The sequence below is a fragment of the Haemaphysalis longicornis genome, unplaced genomic scaffold (assembly GCF_048455015.1).
Source record: "Haemaphysalis longicornis isolate Haplotype H1 unplaced genomic scaffold, Haemaphysalis longicornis Haplotype H1 scaffold_5, whole genome shotgun sequence".
NCBI classification, from domain to species: domain Eukaryota; kingdom Metazoa; phylum Arthropoda; class Arachnida; order Ixodida; family Ixodidae; genus Haemaphysalis; species Haemaphysalis longicornis.
In genome coordinates, this window is record NW_027526385.1 from 50,515,785 (window position 1) to 50,542,086 (window position 26,302).

Consider the following 26,302-nt stretch of genomic DNA (forward strand, 5'->3'; position numbering starts at 1 on the left):
AGTCCCCTTCAAGTCAGCCAAAGTCCAACCCTAATCAATGTACTTGAAATAATGTACTTGCAAGAACGGGAGAATGTACTTCATCATCATCGCTAGCCGTGTCTACCGCCAAGAAAGGAAGGATAATACACTGCATGAAAGGCAGGGAGGTTAACCAGGTTACAGTCCGGTTGGCTACCTTACGCATGGGAAGTGGGGAAGAAGGGATTTAAAGAGAAAGAGAGTGTATTGAGGAGACAGGGAATAGAACTTGAGGAGCAAGGAAAGAAAAATTAACGGTAACTACAAAAACAAAACAATGGGTGATAATAAAGCCTAAACTGAACAGGTAAACTAACCAAATGACGAATGAACAATGGTACGCAGTGTCCCTACAATTGTTCAGACAAGCCTGTGTCCTTTAAAAAACGAAGTAATGCTTTTGTGGCATTTTGGGACTGTGATGGGCAACGCCTGGGACACAAAACAGTCAGCGCAGTTAATGGCTGGTTGTCAGGTTTCTGGAGTGCGGTTGACAGGTGCAGTCTCTGCGTTGCAAACCGGGCACAGTGACACAAGAGGTGTTCAATAGTCTCGTCCGTGGCGCACACGTCACAAGCAGGGATGTCAGTCATACTATATTTTGCGTATTACGGGAGGTCCGTTAGGTGCACAAAGATATCACACTGTTATGTTATGTGCGGTGTGACTGATGTACCTTTTGTGAAACCCATTCTGTAAAGCTGGCTTTTCTGCAGTTTGTTTTACTCTGGTGGCAACGCTACCAGTGAGCCATTCAAAGCTTCGCTTTAAAAATGCGTTGCTAGGAAGACGTTTTTGGAGGTAATTGGTTTTAAGGTTCTGAGAACATTCCTATCCTTCTGTACGAGCGACCAAACCTCAGGAGTGTATGAGACAAAATGTCAGCACACAAAAAACAGAAGCATTGTTATTTCAAGTAGTAATATAGGCTGTATTGAGTTGAATGACGGCAAGCTTAAAAAAATGGACGACGCGTTAAAAGGGGGACAAGTTGCGCACTCCTCCACCAGACGGCACAAGAGCAGTGTGAGCGCGGGAAATTTGAATTGATTTGCGAAAACCACCATTGCATTAACCCGGAGCATAGGTAAGAGACGAGGGAAAAGGCCTTAAGGGTGGGAGGGGGAGAGACTGTGGCAGAAGGTGGAAGGGCAGGCGACTACAGTCTTTCCACGCTCATTTGTAGCGGCACAAGAAGACACTCGGCCAATTTTTTGTCCAGTTGTAGGCCCGTTTGTATACGTGTTTTATTAGGGTATGTTTCGTGCATTTTTGTGTAATTCGGTTGAGTGGGTGGGGTATGCATCATCATCATCCTCATCATCATCATCATCATCATCATAACCACCACCACCAACAACAATAACGGGCTATTGAGGCAGACCAAACCGACAAGCCTTTAGTCATTTCCAATAATAATAATGTTAGAGCGAAAACCTACTCCGTACAAAGAATGCAAAAAATTTTCAGTGAGTGTGTAGCCTTTATAATTGAGTTGACCGAACTATCGCTAAAAATGATTGTGATCAAGCTTTGAGCGTGCATGCGTGAATCTGTAACCCTTATGTTGTTCACGTCAGACGTGAAGGAATTCACTGGGTAAAATTGTACTTTTTTTTGTGATGAACCTGACGTGATCCCCTAACCACACGTTCAACCTCTCTGTTCATAAATGTATAGCACGTTATTTTATGTTCAACTAAAACAACTACGGACTAGATGGTGAACTTTAAGCAAAATGAAGCAAGCCAAATAAATAACCAACATCGCAAAATTATAGGCAGCGGTCGGCGTTTTTGATCTCTTTGATCTACTCCGATTCCCTAGGCAGTTCCATCGTCTAGTGCGATGCCTTTTTATTCTACACGATACTACGGCTTGCTTTAGGGACAACTCCTGTCTTGTGCATGTCTTCTGTAAGGGCCTATGTTTTTGTGAATACGTAACGTTTTTAAGAAACACCTTTTATTGAAAGCATACCAAGTCTATTTTTTTAAACTCATGCAATGGATACACAACAATAAGACTCACAAAATAGCAACTGGAAATGTAAGTACATACGCGATTCGTCATCAAAAAAGAAAGCTACCCTCAATACGAACAAAGTATGGGCGACAAACAATACAGTATCAAACCAATGAACTGCTAAATACCTTAGATGTGAACGTAAATTTTGACCAATCCTTCGCATGCTTTAAAAAGAAATCCAGAATATTTCTCATCCATTCAGGCCTCTCCTGGATAATGTGATCACACGCTTCAACTGACTACTACGCAGTAATTACAATATCTGCCATTTTCTATACTGATGTTGTATGTCCCAATTTGATGAGTGGGCTATGCTCTCCAATCATGAAAATGCTGCTTCTGAATACGTGTTTCTTTATTCATTTACGAGTTCTGAGTTCTGAGTTCGTGATTTCTGAGTTCATGTACAACAGGCACTGTATATGCATTGGATTTGCCTATTACTACGTTATTTTTGTGAGTTTACCTTTGTTGTAAAGAACCGCAAAGCTGAACTGTTCATTATGTTCTGAATTTATGAATTGAATCGTGTAAAGGCACTGAGGCCCCGTAAGGCATTTTCTGCCCTTAGCCTCGGTGCCCTCTTAGGCACTGTCTGAGAAAAATAAACGAAAAAAAAAAACATTAAAACGCACGTAACCGACTCTTACCTCTGAAATCCGTGAACAGCTCGGAAAGGAAGAATTCGCCAACAGAACCAGAGACTGCCTCTACACGGCTTACGCACCGGGCGAAGGTGTTGTAGCCTGCACAGAGGAAAAACCGGTAAGTGGAGCATTTATTTGGTACGTTCTGGCGACTGTCACGTGATTTTGTAGCTCTTATATTCGACTAGTACGTGCCGCAGTTGAAGGGGACCCTGCAGCACTTTCGATAAACGCTTCCACTCTCTCCTTCGCGTCTGCAAGCACTGCGAAAGCTACAGCAATTGCTAGCACGGAGCGGCACTGCGTGATTTGCACTTCGCACCAGATACGCCTCTCGCTTCTGCTTTGTATTAGTGGTTTTATTTTTAAAGCTGCTATCGAAAAGCGTTCATTGCTGCAACTGAAGGAAAACCGGCCAACAGCCGCTACATGGCCTCAGTGACAAAATTCGAGCCGTCGAAGAACGTCAAGACCGGGAAAGAGAGAAAAATTTTTTGAGTGAGTTTCCAAGTTATCTGATGGTCATACAGCCGTAATTTTTGGCTGGGGTACTTTGCGACCCTCTAATCGATTGATTGATTGAAGGGTTTAACGCGCCGACGCTACGCAGGCGATGAGGCGCGCCGTAGTGGAGGGCTCCGGATTATTTTTGACCACCTGGGGATCTTTAACGTGCGCCGAAATCTCGTACACACGGGCGTTTTTGCTTTTCGCCTCCATCAGAAAAGCGGCCGCCGCGGCCGGGAATCGAACCCGCGACTTCGTGCTCAGCAGCGCAACGCCTTAGCCACTGAGCCACCGCGGCGGGTGCGACCCTCTAATCTAAGTACTGGGTGTGTTGGGTGACTACGTTCTGCAAGCACTTAGGATTTCAAAAAAAAAAAAAATTGAAAAAAAGTGTTGCAGGGTCCCTTGAACGGAGGCTTTCACGGAACGGAATAGTCTGTGCCTCTGTCATGCGGCTGCTAAACAGTGTTTTTATCCAACCCGTTTTCCAGAAATTCTCGTTACCAAAACCTCAGAAGTAGCTCGTTATAAATATCTTGAAAGAGGTAGCTTGATTACTTTGACTGATAAGCTTCACACACGACAGACGCTATTTTACAAGGTGGGTAACCGGGCTCTCTGCGGCTGAAGCGCTTTATACATCGCGCGCGCGCGCGCGCTGCTATCCGAACCATGCTGTCAATCACAAGTTGCATGCACACAGAGCTCGTTTGGCGATGCCTTTGTGTTAAGCGCAAACTTCACAACAACGAGCACTATTAGACAGTGTAGAAACAGCGGGTGCGGTAAACTGCAGTATAGGGTAACAGATTTGGGCTATTATAGTTGAGCTGTTACGCAGCGCTCGTGTTGTCTCCTCTCTCCATGTACCGTCCTTTTCGTCGGTGCTAACTATCATGAAGAGCGGGTGATGTGCGCTCGGAACTGAAGCGCGAATTCGTTTCACGGAGCGTTTGAAGTGGCTGTGTCACTGGGCTTTATGATAGCGCAAAATTCAATGCATTAATTATGCGACAACTTTTTTAACAGCGAAGCCGTTTAGAAAATCGCAATTTTTCGTCTCCGCAGATAAAAATACCAAAAAATTGCCGAGCACGCGCACATGAGTGCGGGACTAGCGGAAACCGCCCAGCGTTCCCTGCGCACGCTTGTCAAGCGAAGCATACCCACTTAAAAAAAAAAAGCTCCAGCTTTCGCCGTAATCGTGGCAACACTTGCTCGGAACGAGAAAGACACGTCATGGCGTACGCCCCTCCGAGGTAGTGTCCACTGATTATCACTTAAAAAAAAAGAAGAACGAAGCCCGCACGTATAGCAACAATGACGGAGTAAAGGTCGTTGCGGCAGCGAAGAAGAAGCAAATCGGCTGCAATCGTGGACTTAAACCGTCGTGAAGGTTGCGTACAGCTTCGCTACCTCCAAGTCTTACGCGTTAATGCGAGTTTCCTTCATTTTTTAATACTGCTGTTAGCCCTGTCGGCCCTGGTGGTGTTAATTGACGCCATCACTTAAAGGTTCCTCTAGCGCATAGAGAACGAAACCAAAACTGGTAGTTTTCTGAGTAATCATTCTTCAGTGATGCCTGTTGCGATACATATCACTGTTGTTTCATTTTAGTGGAGCTGGACGCTGCAAAGAAGTAGCAGCTCCGGCGAAGACAAAATTACGACACTGAGGGCGAAAAAAAATGGCGGTCTGAGTTTTATTCTCAAACTTGTAAATCTCTAAATACGTGCACTATGAAGCACATTTTCGGTTTGTGGGTCCATGTACTCACAATGTTTAGGAAAATGTGAAAAGGGATGTCTCTGCTCGACATAAAATTGTTCATTGCCAAATGTACCAATTAATTGATTGCCACATCAAGAAATCTGTTAATATTTGCACTTCCTGCTCTATTTTTCGTTTGTGGGCTTATGGGAGCCGAAATTTATGAAAACACAAAGGAAACATCGTTTTACTTGAAATAAAAAAATCAGTGCTGAAAGGAGGAGGAGGAGGAAGAAAAAACTATTCGAACGCAACATTAAGCGTCGAGAATGTCCCGGGCCAGGTTCACCAACGCCAACTGGTCCGTGAGCTGGTCCGAGGCTAGCCAAGTCCGCCACGTCGAAGGAGGAGGGTGGGGAAAATGTGGGGATTGAATTGCAATGGGGCAGGAGAAAATGCAGTGTTCTAAATTAGCGTATGGTTCGGGACAATTGGGACATGCTCGCTGAAAGGGTTAGTGACAGCGCTTCGTATATGGATCGATAAGCAGAACGGTCCCGAGCACTGTGCCTAATTGTGGTGTGGGCTTTCGCAGATGGAGGTCATGTTGCACTGTACCAGGATGGCTCTCTTCAAGATGGTCGTAAGTACTACTTTACGACGCGCTTTGTTTACGCTGCAATCTCTTCCAGGACCCCCCCCCCCCCCCCTGCCACCTGTTGCTTCTGCTCACATGTCGAACCCCAGCGCGTGCCCTCTCTCTGGCAGGTGTGGCTCTAGGATCCACGATGCAAGGAAAGTAGTGAAATGCTGTGAGCCTTCGTTACAGTGACATCGCTTTATGCGAAATATCGCTTTATGCGAAGTATTTCACGGTTCTTCCGGCATTGTACAGAGAACAAATCATCCCAGCTTTTAACGAAATATTGTTTTATGCGAAGTGTTTCACAGTTCCTCCTGCAGTGTACAGAGAACAAATCTTCCCCGCTTTTAACGAAATTTCGCTTTACGTGAAGTGTTTCACGGTTCCTCCTGCAGTGTACAGAGAAAAAATCATCCCCGCTTTTAACGAAATATCGCTTTACGCGAAGTTTTTTACGGTTCCTCCTACATTGTACAGAGAACAAATAATAACCGCTTTTAACGAAATATCGTGTTATGCGAATTGTTTTACGGTTCCTCCTGCAGTGTACAGAGAACAAATCATCCCCGCTTTTAACGAAATATTGCTTATTACGAAGCCAGTTTTTTATCGAGGAATTCGTTGTGACGAGGGCTTACTGTGCGTGGATCCATGCAGTTGGGCTGAGTGCGCTTATACCAAAACAGCATAAACACTCAGACTTTATTAAGAAATGATTAAATGTGTTTCCGCATGCTGTTTTATGCTCGTCTTTTACGGAAGGAAGCAGGACAAGCAAGACACGTCATATTAAATGCCTACTTTCAAGCTTCAGAGAATTTCGGAGAAAGCAGCAACGGACCACGTCACTCGCACACGGAAGAGTATGCTTCCGCAGGCTTATCTCAGAAATGGGGCAGGCATTTAAGGGGGCGATAAAGAGAAAATACAACTCATTTCAATTGGACAGAACTAACCTGGTAACTCACTGAGCTCCACTAAATCCATGAAAGACGTTCTTTTAACAACAAAAAAGAAGCGCCAGAAAGATACAAAATACTTTCGAATTTCGCGCTGCAGGACGTAATATATGCAGCAGTCATGCAATAGAGGTCAGGACTAAAACAGCTTTATCACCGCGTTAGCTGCACGTTAACATTCAAGTTATATGACAAAATGGAACTGGAAGCCCCACTGCAATCTCCAGTTGTGTTCCTTGGCGGTGGCTCTGTGGACTGCCGCCAATCGCACTAACAAGATTCTGGGACGTCACAGAGACGTCAGCGGAAAGTGTGTGGGGAATCGCCACTGCTTCATGTGTTTTCTTTTATACGTCGAATTTTTGCTTGAAGTTTTCGAAATATCGCTTTCAGCGAAGTGTTTCATGGTTCCTCCTGCTGTGTAGCTATGTCTAATACCGATTTGGTACCAATTTTACCCTTGGTATTATTGTTATCGAGAGCAAACAGGCTTCCCAGTAAACCAAACTTGCATTTTGCCTTCATGGCCTGTTCAAGGCCCCTGACTTCGGCAGGGCGATACAAAAATAAATCACTTAAGACTGCCCATATAAGGTCGGAAATGCGTTTTCATGCATCATCTGCTTATGATGTTCTTACAAAAGCTGCCGACCACAAAGCAACTTGCACTGCGGTCAGAATGATTGGACGCTTACGTCAGAAGTCGTCTTTCTGCAGAGAACCTAAAGGCTGTAATGATGGTGATGATGATGATTGTGCTAGTAATGACGAATAAGCAGAGCAACACTCGCACATGTTCGCTGGAGAAGAGCCGCGAGTGCGCACAACGACAGTGTCGTCAATTGGCTAATTTCTTAAATGCAAGGACTGTGAGGCACAATGAAACAATGCTATCTGCTGCAATAAAAGCGCTACTATACAGTGGAGAATACCGAATAAAACACAAACAATCCTCCTCTTTTATAAGCGTTTAGGCGCTGTGCATGTGTTCAGTATTGGTGAGGTGGCGCTAAAGTTCCCTTCGCTTTTTGCTTCAAGAATTAGCCTTGTTTTCCTGTGGTTGTATATCTGAGCTGCCGTGTTTATTAAGCCGTTGGCACTAATTAATCAACTGCGTTTATCAATTAGTGCCAGTCCTATTCTTCAGGCGTGCGATCAATCAAGGGCCGTCACTTTTCAACGATAGGATAGGTCAGGGTAGCTTACCATAACAAAGGCACACTGAAGGAAAATCCAAAGTTGGTCTAGATAGATAGATTGGCGTCCCCAGAGAACGAATATATCAGTGTCTGGGGCAGTACGTTTAAAACAATCTCATACATAATAAAAAAGAAAGCTATCACTCGCCCAGCAGAGATGACGTAAAGAGTGACTGAACGGATGCGCAAGGGTCACGTGAACAACAGAAGGAGAAGCGCGCGCACGAGCTCTCAAAGAAGCAAGTAAAATCTTTCGTTACACGTTAACTGTCATAAGTCATAAGCAATTATAAATGTACAGGCATGGAGGAAAGAAAAGTTTAGGAGGGAGTGTCACGTGACTATCGTGAAGCCTAGATATAAAAAATAAAAAGGAAAAAATTCCCCCGCATTTCCCCGAGGGGGAGAATGTGAAAGTGCGAATGCACGGTTGTCGGCCCGCTTGCGGCGCTTGCGCTCGGCCCCCGCAGCCCACCGCCTCGCCGCCTTCTCTTCCATCTCTTCCATCGGGTTTGTAGTATCACGTGTACACCACGCAGTTATCAAGCCGCTATAACGCCGCTGAGTCGCCAACGCACGCCGCTGACGACGTAGTTTGAATGCGTTAAAGATATAAGGCGCGTCACTAACACTGATATCAGCATCGCGTCCGTGGCTTGGTCGGTAGAGCGTCGCGCTGCGGCCGCAAAATCCTCGGATCGAAACCTGGCGCCGGATGCTGTTTCTTTTTTAAATATAGAGGAGCACTGCGGACGCCGACGCCGCCGCCGCCGCCGGCGGCGGTGGATGGTTTGGGGTCGCTTATAAACTGATGGGAGATGCCCTACCTCACGTGATAGGCAAGCGGCAGTTCTTTGCGCCTCACGCGGCCGCCCGCCTGCCCGCGCTATGCTGCGTCGTTCCGTTTGGTTGCCGGGCCGTCCGGGTATTCGGGTTTCAGCGACGAGCCCCCGTACGGGCGTTGCGCGCAGCGGGCTGATCGGGCAGGCAAAGTGTTCGGCCGGGCGAGACAGAAAACATCTTTATTTATTGAGCTCTGGGATCCGTCGAGGTGCGCCGCAGTCGAAGTGTCGTGTTCCGCCGCAGTGCAAAAGTGGAGATGTCAGAGTACGACATCCGTGCCTCACGTTTTATTTCACAAAACACACCTCACTTCCTTGGTTCTGGTCATTTTATCTTTTCACCTCCCAGGCGTAATTTAGCGTTTGTTACCCGTATACCTATCGCACGGATTGAGCACTACTCGGACAACCAGCCCGCGTTCTGCCTGCGACGCGAGGCGGAAAATGATTTGTTCTTACCGCGCCCGCACCCAACATCAGTGGTTCTGCACCTTTTGTTCTCTAATGCACTGAAGGAGACAGCAACGCAAAAAGACGTCGTCACTACAATTGTGGCACGTACAACGTGCCACCATGACGGAGCACCGATAAGGCGAATGTATGCAAATGCGCACGCGAGCGAAACCAAAGCTTTTCGCACCACCTCTCAGCTGATGGGACAGTCGTTACAGCGCTATGATGTAAAGAGAAGGCGACGCGATAACTCCCAGCAAAATTCGAAACGCAATCGTTAAAGCACACCTGGCAAACACCACGCACTCGTAGGCCGCTCCGTGCTTGTGAATGTTTACAGCGGCGCGTTCGAGCAGATCCGGTCGTGGTTCCAGCGGTAAGCGTCAAATTCGGCTCGCAGCTCGTGAAGGTGCTCCCTGAGCACGGGACCTAAGTATCGTGTCGCTTTGAACAGCGACAGTACTTCCACGATACGAGGGTGGGAGCGCAACGCTGGCGAAAAATCTCGTACGGCGCCTTCGGCAACGCCACTCGCCTCCACCTCCACCGGCAGCCAGCCGGAGCCACTAAATGCTACCGCGGGCCTGAGCGTGGTGGATTTTCCATAATGCATTGCGCGGGAGGAGCCCGAGGAGAGGAGAATGCGGCGTCAGAGGAGGTTGGCTTGCCAAAGCTGGGCTGCCTGACGTCATGCTCCCTCCTAACAATTTTCTTCCTCCGTGTGTACAGGTATAATTCAAGCCGTCGACATTTACAAGCTGCCAAGTGGCGGCGCCGGTGGCGGTTGCGATGGCTATTGCAGGTTCCGCGTAGTAGCATGCCTGTTACCTCCAAATGTACGTTTACCAAAGCTGCGCTACGTAAGCTAGTGGGTCGAGCCGTAAGTATGAATGTCTTTTTCGACTTACCGGATGAGAGGGCACACGCACGCCTACATGTAATTGCACGCAAATGCACTCGTATTACCATTCAGGTGCTCGTACGCCGTAGTACCTAGGCTCGTTTACACACTAGGCTTCGGGCGCTGTTGCAAGTGGAATCAACAGATGGCGCCACGTATCAAGCCGAGTTAGAGTTCCTGTATATAGCTCCCGCAGGGAGCTAAGAGTTGCGCGACCGACCGCCATCTTTGTTATCCGGATTGCTGCGGGAAAGCCGCCCGTCGCGAGTGAAGGAGCCTCGCCGCCACGCTTCCGACGGCGGCCGACGCGCGGTGGGGGCGCTTCGGTCGGCGGCGCCTTACGGCGGCTACGCTGGATTCCTGCGGTGCCGCCCGCGCCGGCGGCTGCGGCGCAGCCGTAGTGGGGGCTTCTTTGCGCGGCATGGATAACCGGAGTGTCGCAATCACGGCGGCGCGTGGAAAAGGGTCGCGCAACTCTTAGCTCCCTGCGGGAGCTATATACAGGAACTCTAAGCCGAGTTCACCGAAGCGACTAAAACCAGGCTATCCATAACGAGGCTGCAAAAACATAACAGCGCCCCTAACGTTGTTCTCGCTGCGGTTGTGGCGTCCGCTAGACGTTTCGTAGACAAAATAAAAACCTCGTGATACATTGGCATTGTTTAATCACCATCACACGTCCAGTGAGGCACCAAATTTGCCGCACATAGAGCGGCAGGTATACGGGCGTGTAGGGCGGACAAGTTGCGCGGAGGGCGCGACCGCGATGGTTCGCTTGGTGGTTTTCCTGCTAGACCACACCGCTGTCTCTCTCGCTTTCAGTCCCTGTTTGCGTCACACGAAACGCCATGAAATGGCCGGAAGGAAGAAACGCGTTTTAAGTGCGAATGCACTTCTTAAGCGACCCTGAACCTGCGTCCACCGGCGATGTCCGCATAGCATACCCACGTGGGGGATTGGCCAGGAATCTCCTCGTCTTCCTTGGCAACGGGGGGAGATGGGCGCGCGCTGCCTGGCCGCTGACATGGCACATACCCACGTGGGGGATTGGCCAGGAATATCCTCGTCTTCCTTGGCAACGGGGGGAGATGGGCGCGCGCTGCCTGGCCGCTGACATGGCACATACCCACGTGGGGGATTGGCCAAGAATCGGGCGTGAGAAGGGCTAATGCACCCGCTTAAAGGAGTACTGACACGAAATTTCAAAGCTGAGATCCGCTCTAGCAATCAAGTACAACGACAACACAAATAGGTGTCTGTGAATAAATGCATCTTTCTTTCTTTGTATACCGAACCGCGCAAATTCAACTCGTGCATTCGCACTTTCACATTCTTCCCCTCGGGGAAATGCGGGGAATTTTTTTTACACAGTGCTCTTCAGAGAAATCATTTATTCGCAATTAACGTTTTGCGGCATATCTACGTAGTTATTGGTAGCCTTGGTGATAAGGCTTCGGTTTATTGAAAGTGTTATTTTCATTGCGAAAAGGTATTAATCTTTTCTCTTTTGTTGTTTGCTTCCTGCCTTTCTTCCAGGCTGTTGAAAAGAAGGTCGCCGCCATAAGATTTCACATTGGCTTCCAGGTATTTACACTCTTTACTGCTTTTATATATATATACACTGACAATCAACCCCTTATTTTGTGAATTTTGTGAACGCGACAGTATGACAAATTCCTTTATCAAGCATGGCTTAATGAGATATTAGATCTGAGGGATTGTTCTTTAGGTTTCAACACCCATTTCAAATTACTCTGAGCAAAGAATAGGGAAGGGTTTCAGTTGAATACCTTTTCCTGCAACGTGGGTTCGTGTAATGCAAACTTTCTGCTCGAAGTATCCGTATAAACAGCGTGTGATAGGAGATGACTTCTTTTGTGGCTAGCACTTAATTTTGGAGGCCATATGCAGCGATGCTTGCTCTAAAGGCCCGAAATGCACAGACAAATAACGGAGCACATCATTCCACGAACACAGCGCAAGTAGCGGTGTTTGTTACTTATCGCTAAGTAATATGCGCTAAGCGGAATTTATCTATTCAGCGTGCTACACGAGGATAGCGTGTACTTCATATGTCCAATCAAATAAAAAGTGTTTAACAAAAAAAAAAGACACTTCTGAGCATGTTTCCTTAGAAAAGAGGTAAGATAAAATAGGATACGACCCGTTTAACTTATAAATGTATAAGAAGAAAATAGAATCGGTAATGCGAGTAGAAATGGAAGCAGGGAATATCCGTAGAGAAATGAGACAAAAACTTTTTTTGGTAAAATATGAAGTAAAGGCGATGTAGGCGAACTCAATATTCCCTTATCGTACTGCAAAACATGACGGCTGCTGGAGATGGTCATGACGATAGCGGTGACGAAAACATATTGGATTGCATTCACCGTTTGTCATCTCTGTAGGTGCATTATAATGGCATTGAACGTGTAACGATGCCGTATATACTATGGCTACTGGAATATAAGTGCTTGAGAGCAACCTGTTAGTTGCCAGAAGCTTTATGTTCGAGACATTGCTTGTCGATAAATTGTTCAAAAAGACGAAGTGAGAGTTCTACATTTATTGCCATCTCCGGATGCGTTAATTTTCCGCATGCACCAATACGCATTCAATCTACGGATACACCCACTTTCTATTTCTTATAAGCGCGCGGCGCAATCGATAATAATGACATTTTGGTTCGAGTAAACTGATATGGTTGCCAATGTAAATGTAAAAACTCTGGCATACCGCAGAAGAAAGCATTTTTAGTCCTAAAAAAAAGCTTGTATTCATTTAAAGTTATGGTTGCGTATATATAGCTGAGTAACAACTTGAGCGTTCTACGAAAAAAAGCAGTTTTTTTATAGTTAACTAGCGTCATTTGTTAATGGCGATTGAGGGTCAGAATTCGCATGTCGTCAGTGCTGGATGATTTATCTGAGACTAATGGATTTTGTTTTTGAATATGTAGAGAAAATGAGGTTAAGAATAACGAGTACCAATTCAACGGTGAGTTTTTCGAGTACAAATTTAGACTTACCTGGTTCTCTCACAGCGAACGGCCAGTTTAGCGCCGAAAAGCATTTCTAATGGTGGCACAAAAGTCGAACAAGACGCAAAGAACGCAGAACCGATTTTAGTCGCGCTGGCCGGTGAAGCGTTCCCGGCCCCACAGTGCCAATGGAAGTGGCATTAGGGCGCCCTCCCCTCACTTATTTCTGGATGTCCCAGGGACGTACGAAGGACATACGCTCGACGGGTCGAAGGACACACGCTCGATTCAATCAGCACGTAACTGTCAAGACTTCAAGCCAAGGGTTGAGAGCTCACATACAGGAATCCCAGAGAGCCACGCTGTATCGGTATAGGCGGTATTCGTTGAAAAGTTTAACGGTCAATTTCTTTGCTTGGCAACACTGGAAACGGCCACAGACATGGCCGATGCGCCACGAACAAGGCGCGGCTTGGGCCACTGTGCCCGCACGTCATCTGCTCCGTTCTAATACGATTTCAAACGGTGGCGTCAACAGAGATGTTATTAATCGCACTCACAGTGAACTCGAGGCAATACTTTGCGTTCGGTGAGGTAGAGTTTCTAACGTGAAACACAGTCATGTGTTTCACAGTCGTGCTTAGCATGGACAAGTACCGCCACCCCCGGAGCCCGACGTAACGAGTGACGGCGCCCCACGGCGGGCTAGAGCGGCGGCGCGCGATGTGTTGATACGGCCTTCGCAGTGCCGGCGAGAACAATGCAGCCAAGTCGCGACGTTAAGTTCCGCCATCAACGCGCGCACGCCGCTGCTCTAGCCTAGAGTCCCTCGATGCTAGCCCGGCCGTGGGCGCACTCACATGGTTGCATGGAGAAGGGTGCCTGATCTGAGGGCCGTGCGCGCAACGTCGCCTAGCAACAGACGCTTGGCCACAGATATGGCGGTGCACACTGGGTTGCCTGCATGCATTCCACGCCATTGAATACCGGCTATACGTCTCGGTCGCATACTCTGGGCTGAGTGGCTGCTAACGAGCTGTCCGTCGCCTGTGAACCACACGAACGAGCACTGAGATGACGGCGAGTTTGAGACCATCAACTCGGCATCTTTTAGGTGCAATTTATGCCTTTTCAGGATGGCAAACCAGCCAGTTGCCCGTATTTTTTCTAGTCAGGCGCTTTCACACTTTTTTTTTGAGGTACTAGCAACGCAGTAGAACTGGGAAATTTTTTCACCGTCCGCATCAAAATGTTGCAGCGAAATGTTGTCTAAACTGTGAGACTGACATTATGTCATTTGTGCCCCAAGAAAAGAAAAACTGCCATAATTTCCGCCTGTAAATGAAGAGATAATTGACGCCCGAAAAAGCTTCGCGCGCTCAACAACATTCAAGGCCCTGTTTATGCCTGCAGGGAGAACTCCACCGGGTGGCGCAACATGAAACGAGCACAGTATTTAGACAATTAGCTCCGTAGGTGAGCGGCAAAGCCTGTCTTCGCTGATCTCATACTTGCTTGGCGATTCGAATTTGGGCCTGTGATGCGTTATAGTAACAGACAAAATGAAAGAGAAACGAAAGATTAAGGACGACTATGAAACTGGAGAGTCATGCTCTCGCAATAATTACATCATAAAATGTGCTTAAGTGTTTTTGTAATTTTTTCTTGGCGCTTATCGATCGTTACGGGTGGCAGGGCCCCGTCAGGCAGTTTTGTTTGCCTTTTGCCATGCTATCCAAGGCAGTTTTGAATTGTCTAAAATAAATGGATACAACAACAACAACAGCCCTTTTTTTCTGGACACTGATTGAATCCGACGAAGCTGTCAGCAGCTTCTGAATGTCCGGGGCCTACGGCAGCTGAACCATAAGTCAGCCGCTTATATCTGACGCGTTGCTAAATAAGTAAACGTACATTGCCGAGGCATTCTGAGGGGTCATGTTCGAGTAAGCGCAGCTGCCCAAAGAAATGTTGCTCGTATTTGCACCAGCATCTATCAATGAAAGGTATGAATACAGACAGTTTTTTTCGTAGTTTAACCGAGGGTGATTGACGGATTCACGCGCCAACCTTTGTTACCTGCCTCGTAACTTAATTTACTTGATTGGTTCTAAGTAATTTAAGTAACCTAATTTGATTTAATTGGCTGGCGACCTTGGCAGCAATCATCTCGTTGTGTGACTGTTCGATAGATGAAATAACTGAGTACTCCACCTTTCAACCGAGGCCGCGGCGGCCGCTTTTCTGACTGAACACCCCTGTGTTCGAGATCTCGGTGCATGTTAGAGACCCTCAGGGGCCAAAATTAATCCAGAGCAATCCACTACGGCGCACCTCATAACCTGTGTAGTTTTAGGGCGTTTAACTCCATTGATCAATCAAACCTACCAACTGATAGGGTGACACATTATTTGCATGATCAGTCAACCTGACATATCATTGCTATGGAGCGCATGTGCAGCTTTCCCGCTCATGGCAGTCCTTTCAACAGTGATTACTCTGTAATTTTTTAGCGAAAAAAAAAGTTATTTTCCACAGCTAATATTTGGGGTGAATACTTGCTTTGTGCACAGCTTCAAGTCGCGCACGTTGCGCGACTGGGTTCCTGAGCCATGGGAACTATCCCATAGAAATGCATGGGGAGTTAGATTTGACAGCGAATTAGACAAAAAAATATTCAGAAACCTGAAATGTTCTTTTAGCGTTTTAATCTTCACGTTGACTTCTAGCTTTATGCCAAATATCGTTTTCCTAAAGTGGTCTTTCTAGGTTCCCGAGAGGTTGTAATTTTGAGCGAGAAAGCTGGGTATGGAAAGATCTAGTGCCCCACTTTGCGCACTTCATTCAGCGGGTCGCAATGGCCTTGAGCCACCGGAGTTCAAGTGTGGCTGCGGCGACGTCACGCCACGTGACCTGAGGCGGCGAAGCGTCGCAGCTGCATTCTCTCGGAGCCTCGTGACTAGGCGAGGGTTGAGCTGCTGCTTCGCCGACGCCTGGTCGTTCTGTCTCACAATGAATGGCGTGCCGGCTGCGCCATCTCTGCGTTCGGTTCACCGTTTGCTCGTGATAACGAAGTTTGTAAGTGTTACAGCTGAGCCATTTTTTGTAGCATGAGCTACACTGGCCGAGGTTGAGCAGTTTCGCGTCGCTCGTGGAGAGCCGTGCTGCGCATGCGCGAGGAGCAGTGACGTCTCACGGCGCACAGCTGGCGTGCCGGGGCCACCGCCGCCGCGACTGAATTGAATTGAATTGGATTGGATTGGAAATCGTTTTAGCAGCAGCAAGCATGATGATCAGCTTATCCTAGACAACCAGGAAACCTAAGAATAACCCGCTGAACCTTAGCTCACGCTACGTATATCCTGGAAAAGCTGAGCTAAGCCACTGCTAATTAAAAAAAAAATTTTTTTGCAGCATTGCGTGCTGAGGAGTATGGGCTTCAGACCAGAGAACGACCGTGCCATAGAAGAAATGTCACTGAATGCCGAAGACGACGTCAACGCAAACCCTATAAATTCGCAAGCGGAGGAGGATGAATGGAACAGGAGGGGGTATGAGTCTTATGCCTTTCTGTTTTCTTGTTGCAGAGTGAGATGTGGGCGTAGCGTGCAGCTAACGTTTTGTGCAGGCATGAACAAACTTCGATGCGCGAGGCTGTCTCTTCGTCGTCATCACCATCATTGACATTCTTTGACATCAAGTGCGATCTGGAAGCCCATTCACATTCCATATCCCGCTATGAGAATCAGTTTCGGCCAGCTCCGACCCTGCAGGGTTCAGAGGGATTTGATTCTCCGAGCCAGGCCCCTTTTTTCAATAAACATCTCTCTCTCTCTCTCTCTCTCTCTCTCTCTCTCTCTCTCTCTCTCTCTCTCTCTCTCTGTCTCTCTCTCTCTCTCCCCTCTAATGACAATGATGCATTTCGCCATCTAGGGGCACGTTTTAACATATATCCGTGTGCTTTTTATACTTTGTTGAAACAAACCTGGGCCGAATGGTCTCGTGGTGTAGAGGTTCACATCTGGGGTGCCATTTAATAAGAAGGCCCGAGTTTGAGCGAGTGATAATAATTAGCTCATGATAATATTTCGGGCAGAGTTAAAACGCTTTAAAAATGCGATTCATCCTATTTGAGAAGAGAATTTATTATAAAACCACATATCAGCACACAGCGACTAGTGGTAACAGCGCACTCCAAGGACGCGCGACTAGGGCGTGGCACATCTTTCAGTGCGTTCTCTCGTCCCACTGCTGCACTGGTAGCTACTGGGGGGAAGAATCCAGCTACTTTATTTTATTGTACTTTTATTTTATTAATCTGTGTTTCACTACCAAGTTCATTGTATTTTTTATTCCAGGTGTTCATATCAGCTTTTTGTTTGAAATTTGTCGTCATAAGTAGTAGTTTCTGCCGTCGGTGGTAGACAGTACAATATCGTGACTATGGCCGGCTGGCAAAAAAAAAAAAGAAGAAAAGCGGGTGATAGAAGCGCGCCACATTCAAAACAGTTGCTGCTCGTATTACGTTATGGAAACCCTCCGCTTTTCGACACAAAATTTCCTCGGCGCGGTCCAGTCTTCTTACGTTCTTTTAAGGCGAATGCCTGGCGGTACGCATCAGCAACTTCTTTTCTAATACAGTGTACTTGCGCCTTTTTCCCCGCTTTCGTTGATTTGTCCTTTGGCACGGATATATTTAAACGGCTTCTTTTCTGCTATCAAGTGTTTGCGTCAGTTTCTTCTATTTCATTTGTTCGTCATAGTCGAACACGCCACGGCCTCGCTATAGAATCGGGGTTCTGCGAAGGTGCTGTGCACCTGTCCTACTCCTGTGACTTCGCGTTCAGGCGTCAATATGCACGAACTATTTTACAACTATTAAACTATTACTTTTCAAATTCACAGTGTTAGGAATTTGGCGCGCCGGTCACGTTAGTTCCTCAAAGCTCCCAATTGCGGACCATTCCCCCCAAGTGGCCTTATGTTACAAAGGAAAGAATAGCAACAAGGACAACAACGTTTCAGCTTTGTTTGCTTTATTATATTTTGCTCTTCACCGCTTTTGTTCGAAGGAACTCTCCACAGTCGTTTTCTTTTTGATAGAGTTCAACCCCCTCATAACCCTCTCTTCTTTCGCGCCCTTTCCACCCCCGCTTAACCTGCCTCTGGCGTCACGCGGTTACTTTAATTTTTAGCTCTCCCCTTTACTCACTTTCGATGCTCTGCTACCTGTCATACGACGGTGACGCTGAACAAACCCCGTTGAAATGTGTAAATATCGTCTCTGATAATAAGCACGCGCCGTTGATTGTATTGTAGCGAAGATAATAAACATATGCAAAAGGCGGGGTATGCTCCGTACCAGCATCAACCATGTGGAAGAGGAAGGTAGGATTATGTCCCATTCATACGCGGGGGTATGCGCCAAAGACGTGTCAGGGGAAGATGATGAACCCCATAAGGTGCATGCGCGAGAAACGAACTGGGTTATCTCAACGCTCGGACCTGCGTTCCTATCGGCTTCACCTCTGCGAATAAACCACCTCAACAGACTATCGGTGCGTCGACTGTCTCCTTGACAGCATATGTAATACGTATAAGCTATCCTGTCAGTAACGTTTTCTCAAGAAATGCGCGTCACTCAACCCCTCGAGCGGATCTGTCTGCCGCGCTGATGATAAACAAAAACCCCAGTCATGCAACGCTTCGTTCGAAATTATTTTGTGAGCAGACGATATATGATGCGCACACTCCGGCCGCAGACGGGTAGACGCGCGGTAGGAACCTGCGGAAGCCATGTCCGCCAAACCACCTTAAAGAAATGCGAAGTCCGGGAAACACGTCTCCACTGATCGTATTGCGCACACACCGGTTGACGGTCGACTGGTGGCGGTCGATGGTGCGGTCGCCACCAACGTTTCTGTTGAACCTGCCCGTCGAGTAAAACCGCCGCGAACACTACACTTGCTCCTCGACGGTTATGGAGCGAAAGACGCCTCTAAGTCGCCGCAAACGGAGATATATCGCCAGCCGACTGCACCACCAATTCACAGCACTTTCGAGAGATAAAAACGAGCTCGAAATTCCTCCTTCATTTAAAGGACGTGTCGGGGTAGAAATATGCCTGCTGCGGCGACCATAAAAATAAACCACGCCGAAGCAGCGGCCACCACGGACGTCCCGAGTTCAACTCGGCCGTGCTAAACTATGTCCGAGTTTCCTCCGAGTTCTAATGTCAGTCAAACACACCCAGCCTATTCGTGGGCGCGGCGAAACAACCGAAGCCACACCCACTTATGGCGTACACTTTGTGTGGGCGTAGCATCGTAGCCACGAAGTCGTCATTTGGTGCCCGCTATCAGCAGCGACAAGAACTTAGCACAAAGCAAAAATGAGGTCCCCAGGCCACCGTCAGCCAGTGGTACCACAGTCACGGGGTTCTGCGGTCCGAACTGGAGTTCACTGTTGCACGAGCTGTTAGGAGAGGCCAAGACGACACGATTTTACCGCGCGAGCCTTTTTTAAACACCGTGAAAACGCAGTCGACGACAAATGACACAACTTCAACTTCTAAAACGCACTCGACAATGCTCAAACACGTTCTTGACACGCTGAATTGGGACCATTTCTGGTAAGCGCCCGCCGTGCACACTCAAGCAAGCCGTAAACAAAAGCCATATTTGATGGTCGGGAGGAGGGCGCGTTCCGTTCACTACAGTGGACCACTTTGATTACTTGGTTTGTGCTTGCGCAAAGCTAGTGGTGGTGGTGATGTTTATTGATGGGTGGACCTAGCCTTGCGTGGTATGCCGGCAATCGCTCACCCGATCAGCACCTTTTTACCGCTATGCGCGGGAATTCACCATGCCTCGCTGAGGCTTGTGACACGTAAAAATTGCAGGATCAAACGAAAGACGTCCCTTCCAATGGCCTTCCGGGAAAATTAAATCGTTCAAAGAGGCACGCGGAGCGGCCATCCTTCGCAGTTCTTTAAACAAAGCTAACCGCTCCTCCGCATGCTCTCGGCAGTCCATAATAAAATGACCGATGTCGCCTGTAGCACCACACGTTCCACACAGAGGTGAAGCGATAATGTTCAGCTTATGGAGCCACGCCGGTGTCCGCGCTGAGTTGGTCCGGATGCGGAACAGTAAGGTTGCCTCTGTCCTCTTCATTCCTTTTGTGACACAAGGTCGATGCTGCACTGTGACTACCCTCAAGCCACACAGCAAACATAATTCTGAGAAGAACAGGACACGGAGAAAAACGGACCGCCGGGCGTGGCCAACAGCCAGGCTGGGAATTTCAAAGTAGCAGTGGGGTTATGCTGTTGAATGAGTATTGCAGATCTATTTCAGATGGTGCTGCATGCGGAAGATAGCACAAGCCGTACTTTATCAACGTAAGCGGCCCCAATACAGCGCGCTGAATAAGCCAGGAGTGCTGCGCGCGATTCCGGTGGTTTCGCCCGAGGTGCATCGAACGCTCCACTATCTATACTTTCATAACCCAAGCAGATGGAAACTCGGGATTTGGTGGAACTCGGGCCTTCTGGAATAGCGCCCCTGAATAGCAATCATATGAACCTGGTTCAAATCTCACGGGCGTGGTCACTTCTTCTTGAATTGTTCAACTTACTCGAAACACATTTTTATCAAGTGTGTTATTTCATTGATGGTTAATATGTGCATTGTAAACCAAATTTCCGGTAGTTTTATTTCTACTTAGGTCAGTTCTTCCTCTTGTTTTGTACATGTAAGAGGTATAGACTACCTCATGTTGGTTCCGGTTATTTCTGTTCAATATTTTTGGACATTAACGTGATCTCATCCGTGGTTAAGTGAGATTTTAGTCGGGGCTAACTTAAGCAACTGCCTCATCCATATCTATTTCCCAGTGTATTTGTTTCTATGGGAGACTATCTGGGGTGCAGGCGTGGTAGACAGTCTGCAGGCTTGAACCGTACCCGGAGCGCACATTTTAGTCTGCTTGTTTTTACTTCAGTATAGCTATATACGCGTGGAGGGTTGCACGCACTCAACCAAACGTTTAGCAGGCAGCGCAGTAATGGATGCCAATTAACATTTCACAATTGCTGTATTGAAGTCGGTTTCTGGAACTGGCCATTTCGGCTGTTCCAACGCGCACATTGGAGCGCGCGCACTCACTCACTCACTCACTCACTCACTCACTCACTCACTCACTCACTCACTCACTCACTCACTCACTCACTCACTCACTCACTCACTCACTCACTCACTCACTCACTCACTCACTCACTCACTCACTCACTCACTCACCCACTCACTCACTCACTCACTCACTCACTCACTCACTCACTCACTCACTCACTCACTCACTCACTCACTCACTCACTCACTCACTCACTCTCACTCACTCACTCACTCACTCACTCACTCACTCACTCACTCACTCACTCACTCACTCACTCACTCACTCACTCACTCACTCACTCACTCACTCACTCACAGCCTGGGAGCGCATCAGTCATTTGTCTGTCGACCGTTTGAACGTGTTAAATGATGTCTCACCCTATGGCCGTTGCTTTCTTTTGTAGGATCAACCCAACCGATGCACCGGAATACGCAGCAAGTGAAGAAGATGCCACCTTTTATAAAATAGTAACGAGGAGAGATGATGAAGGGATCAAAGACGCTTTCGATGACGAGCTGGAGGAAGGAAATGGTGCAACGTATCACGGCTACGACAGTAACGAGAAGGAGGAGTCGCCGTCGGAATAGGGTTAGCAGATGTCGGCTGCAGGCGCAACTGCTGAAATCTTGGTCCCGGTGGTGCCACGACGGCAGCGTCGCGTGGCGTCATCTTTTTTCGACAAAACACGTGAAGAGGTGACGCTCCATTTGACATTAGTATCTCTTTGCCGCCGGTGCATTCGCTGATGCCCGAACCCCCAGGATATGCCGTGGCACACCACAGCTGGTTCAATAAAATTGTGTCCAAAATCGGTAAACTTGACTGATTTGAATTTTCATTCACGCACTCTGTGATTGAGACGGGCTATTCCCCCATATTTCCAGCAAGAATGACGTTTATGACGAATTAAACGTAATTTCTCCGAGAACTTGTCTTTAAAAAGGATTGGCCGCGTATCTGCCCTTTCGTTGCAAATGTCGACAAAAGACAATAGTCTTTGTCGACATTTGCCTAATAAATGCCTCCATTTGCTTTCCCACTCACCTCTAATGCTGCGCCTCTTCCGTCGTGCTCCTCCCAAGGTAAACACACTATAGGTTTGCTCAAGTCAATTTAAATTTAGCGCGTTCCACTGCTCCAAGTCGGGTGCCTTGATGCCAGCGCGGACGTACGACGAAGACGCGCTTGAATCAAGGCGCCCTACTTCAAGGTTTATAGAACCACCTTGCCTTACTCCATGTGCGTTCCAAGCAGAACGTAAACCTATCTAGTTGAACCTTTAGTAACTGTTTCCCACTTGATTGATTAAAATGCCGCCAGAAGCTGTGGTGGCGCGGGCGACAGCAGGCGAAGGAGTGAATGTTTTTCTGCAGTGGATGTAGTATTTCATTTTGCAAAAATCATGCATCTATAAATTTTTTTTAATAAAGGAACACTAAAGATCACTTGTGTATAGATTTTCTGTTTTATTGTTTGCGCCTACCGCATGCTGTCTAAAAAACGAAATTCATTGCTAAAAAGTGATAACGACGGTTCTCTGATACAGCCATCGCGATTTTTTTGTATGAAGTACGCTTCGGAAAGCTCACGCGCCACACGGCTTCTGTCAATGATAATAGTTTCTTTGAGGCACGGCGCACGACCACACCATGACAGTGTCATGGCGTACAACCAGAAGCCATGACACTATGGCGCGTGAGCTTCCCGAAGCGTACTTCATACAAAAAATCGCGATGGGTGCATCAGCGAACCGTCATTATCACTTTTTAGCAATGAATTTCGTTTTTTAGATCGCATGCGGTAGGCGGGATCTTAGTATTGTGGTGTTGTATCGCTTTTACTATCTGCTTTTATGGTTTTATGTAAGAAGCCTATTTAAGGCATCTCCTTTTCCTGCAAATCAATAGTTGTGAGTTGCGCTTTGTTTGTATTCCTTCCTCTGCATGTCCAGTTAGCGCAAATTTTGTAGTTCAGAATCTGAAACTTGGCATTGGCGTGGCGTGTTAAAATTGCGCTGAAAACCCTTGTGTTAAAACTTTATTATCATCATCGCTGCACCGATGAGATTATCATCATCGGTGCCTGTCATCTCGCGGGAGCCGCTAACGCTCGAGCTTCTTCTTCCTCCTCTATAGTCGCCATCTTGTAAAAATAGAAGCACCATCGCATCACTGCGACGTCTCGGCCCTTGGTCTCTCCTCTTATTCTACACCATGAACTTGCAGGAATCGCGAAAAAAGGGCTTTGAAACTTTAACGTTGTGCATAATTTGACCGCTAGGAAAGTTATATTTTTTTTGTAGCGACGGTCTAGGTAAACTCTAGAATCAACTTCGCAAACCGCAAGTGGCTGACAGAAGAACAAACTTCAAAGTAAAGTACCAGATGTACCCGCCACAAGAAGAAAGGGAATCCTCCCGCAAATGATGTTCCTAGCTACAAACTGTAGATGGCTCCGCGCCAGCACGGCTGACCTCACCAGTCCACCTTAAAGAGCAATCTCTCTCTCTCTTTCTCTCTCTCTCTCTCTCTCTCTCTCTCTCTAACTTATCGCAGTTACCAGTTTACTGGTTGGAATTAGCTGCGTCGACGCTTCTTGCGCCCCAGAACGCCACAACGCTGCCGATTATTACTTTTAATACTGAAACTATAGGTGAAACCCGAATGGCTCGAAAAACGTGAATAAAAACGAGATTGGTGGCAGGCTTACACCACCCGGAATAATTTAAATTTTGCCACTCAAATTTACGCAAAATTGAAAAGACCGAAAATCAGAGGTCTCCAAATATTAATAATTCAAAAAGCGTAGCTTGCATAATAAGGTCTCTCTAACTCTGCTGAAAGGATCTATGCGCCATGAGCGCTGCCGGCGGGGCGTCACTGAAATATTCCTAGTGGTCGGTTTGAAAGCAGCTGTGGGTCGCTCCGCCCTCTCCCCACTGTCGCCGCTGCTTTTGCGGCACCTTAATGGCTGGTATTTAGGGGGGGGGGGGGGGCGCTGCGATCGCCACCTGTGTGAATGGCACTCAAGTCTGCTTCGCTTCAAAGTGGCCTCTGCGTTGGACATTGTATTTAACTCACCGAGCGTCTCATAACTAATCGCATGAAACACTATATGGAATACGTCCGGCCACGGCTCCTCCCATCACAAACTGGCTTCCGGCCACACCTGGGTACCCACGACTGTTTATGGCTGCTGCGACGAGTGATCAATCGCACTTCCACAGCAGGCAACCCCGACTATGTCCTTGCCATCGACATGCGTAAAACGTTTGATCGCGTGAGACAAACGGCAATCCTTACAGAATTGGCACAAGCATTCTCAAGCCAGCGACCCTAAAACTGGATCCGGTCCTTTCTAGACAACCGCCCCATACGTCTGAGTGCCACGCACCCGGGATGGAGCCCCAAGACCTACTACCTGGACAGGGGCGTGCCTAAAGGCTATATCCTTCAACCTTCCCTCTGCGCTTACTGTCCCCAGTCTGGCACCCTCTACCACATCATATGGGAGTGCCAACGAACTTCAGACTTGCCCCCCTCCTCCCTTTCCAACCAAACCTTCGAGCAGTGGAGGGCTTCCCTGGCCAGCCCGGACCCGGATATCCAGCTTAAGTTGGTGACCCGAGCACGGACAGCCAGTAGCCGAAGTCAAGGCATCCCGAACTAAGGACGCCTTCCACGGAGCGAGGCCCACACATCAGCCTCTGCTGGAGAAATAAAAATATTTTTTCTCTGTCTCTCTGGACCTGCGCTTTTCAATTTGGCAATGGCCCACGTTGCACAACAACTAGAAAAGGATTCTGCTGGACGTTTCGCGATCTGTGCTGATGCTACTACTGTATGGACCGAAGCTGCAGACTACACATCAACTGAAGAAATGATAATTGAGTTGCAGGCCGCAGCCCACAGCCTCACGTCAAACCTTCCGACGTTAGGGCTAGACCTGGCTCCTGGAAAAACAGAGTTCTTGGTGGTGCACGGACGGCATAAGATACCTCCTGATATGCACCACACCATCTATCTGTCTGACACATCAATTAGGTCTATGTGCTGCAAAATTAGACCACTGGGTATCCCATGGGCCAGTCACAACAGCGCACAGTGCCGGATAACGAAGTACCTGAAGCCAATGCTTCAGTTAATATCTATAATGTCAAATAAGTACGAATGGGCCCAACAAGCAGCTTGCATTACCACAGCACGAGAAGTGGCTCTAGGCCGCTTTCTCTACGGCGCCCCTGTATATACCCTCTCAAACAGTCACAAGAAGCAATTATTAGTACTGCACAGGGCCATGCTCCGAACAATAACTGAATTGCCGCGACCTACCCGTATAGATGCCCTCGAAAAAGGCGGCTCCTCTGCCTCTTGTGGATGCCCTGCTTTCTGAAGCTGCCCTCCAACACGAAGAACGCCGACCTCTTACGTGTCAGGGAGCGGTGCTCGCGGCGTGGGATGCTCGCACCATGTTGCCACCACCACTGAGTCAGTCACCGCCTGCCCCTGGGAAAGGCCAATTCTGACACCGCCACATCAGCGACCTGGCATTCCAAAAGTAAGGATGTGTCCACGCCAAAAAGCCCTTCGTCGAATCCCAGGGACGAAGCTCCCAGATGAAATTGACATCTGTACCAATGCCAGCCTGGACGACCACCGAATGGGCCTCGCACGGCATTGTCCAGCACGACCCGAATTTGAAGGTTCCATTACGAAACATATACTTTATCCGTCTCCCTCTGAAGCCGAACTGCATGGCATTCTCCATTCACTGGACCATCTTGCCTACAACGTCTATGCTCCACTACCTGCCCGCATTCATATCCTCACTGACTCCAAAAATGCTATTGACGAGTTCAACAAGGCTTTCTCTGACCATCTTACTGTCCACCAGATTCAAGCTATGGTCAACATGCTCGCTCAGAGCGGCACTAAAACTCACCGATTGCGCCGCGCTCGCCAACGAGTTTGTGTGGCGCAATCTGCGGGCTGCGTGACAGAGCGGCGGCCGCGTCCGCTCTTCTGGCCGAGGTCGACGATTGTGAGGCGGCGCAGTGCGTGGTCGCACCGATGGATTTTGCAGCCTCAGGGGTCCCCACAGAGGGGCGATCCAACGCCGGACCTCCTTCGGACGACGTGGAGGGCCAGCGAACGCAGAATATCTCAAAGGCACACCACCGCAAAGCGCGGAAGCTTGTTGCGAGGCGACCGATACACCAGCCTGCTGTCGGCACCTGC

General features: G+C 48.0%; 1 protein-coding gene across 1 annotated transcript in view; it reads left to right on the forward strand.

The window, feature by feature from the left end:
• Nucleotides 1-21,895, forward strand: part of LOC144139224 (uncharacterized) — a 44,546-nt gene extending 22,651 nt beyond the window's left edge. The window contains exons 4-8 of the mRNA XM_077671646.1: nucleotides 2,719-2,814; nucleotides 5,509-5,556; nucleotides 11,447-11,494; nucleotides 16,305-16,441; nucleotides 21,469-21,895. Of these exons, the coding sequence (XP_077527772.1) occupies nucleotides 2,719-2,814; nucleotides 5,509-5,556; nucleotides 11,447-11,494; nucleotides 16,305-16,441; nucleotides 21,469-21,652 (513 nt within the window). The 3' untranslated portion in view covers nucleotides 21,653-21,895. The remainder of the gene's footprint in view (nucleotides 1-2,718; nucleotides 2,815-5,508; nucleotides 5,557-11,446; nucleotides 11,495-16,304; nucleotides 16,442-21,468) is intronic.
• Nucleotides 21,896-26,302: the final 4,407 nt, after the last annotated feature.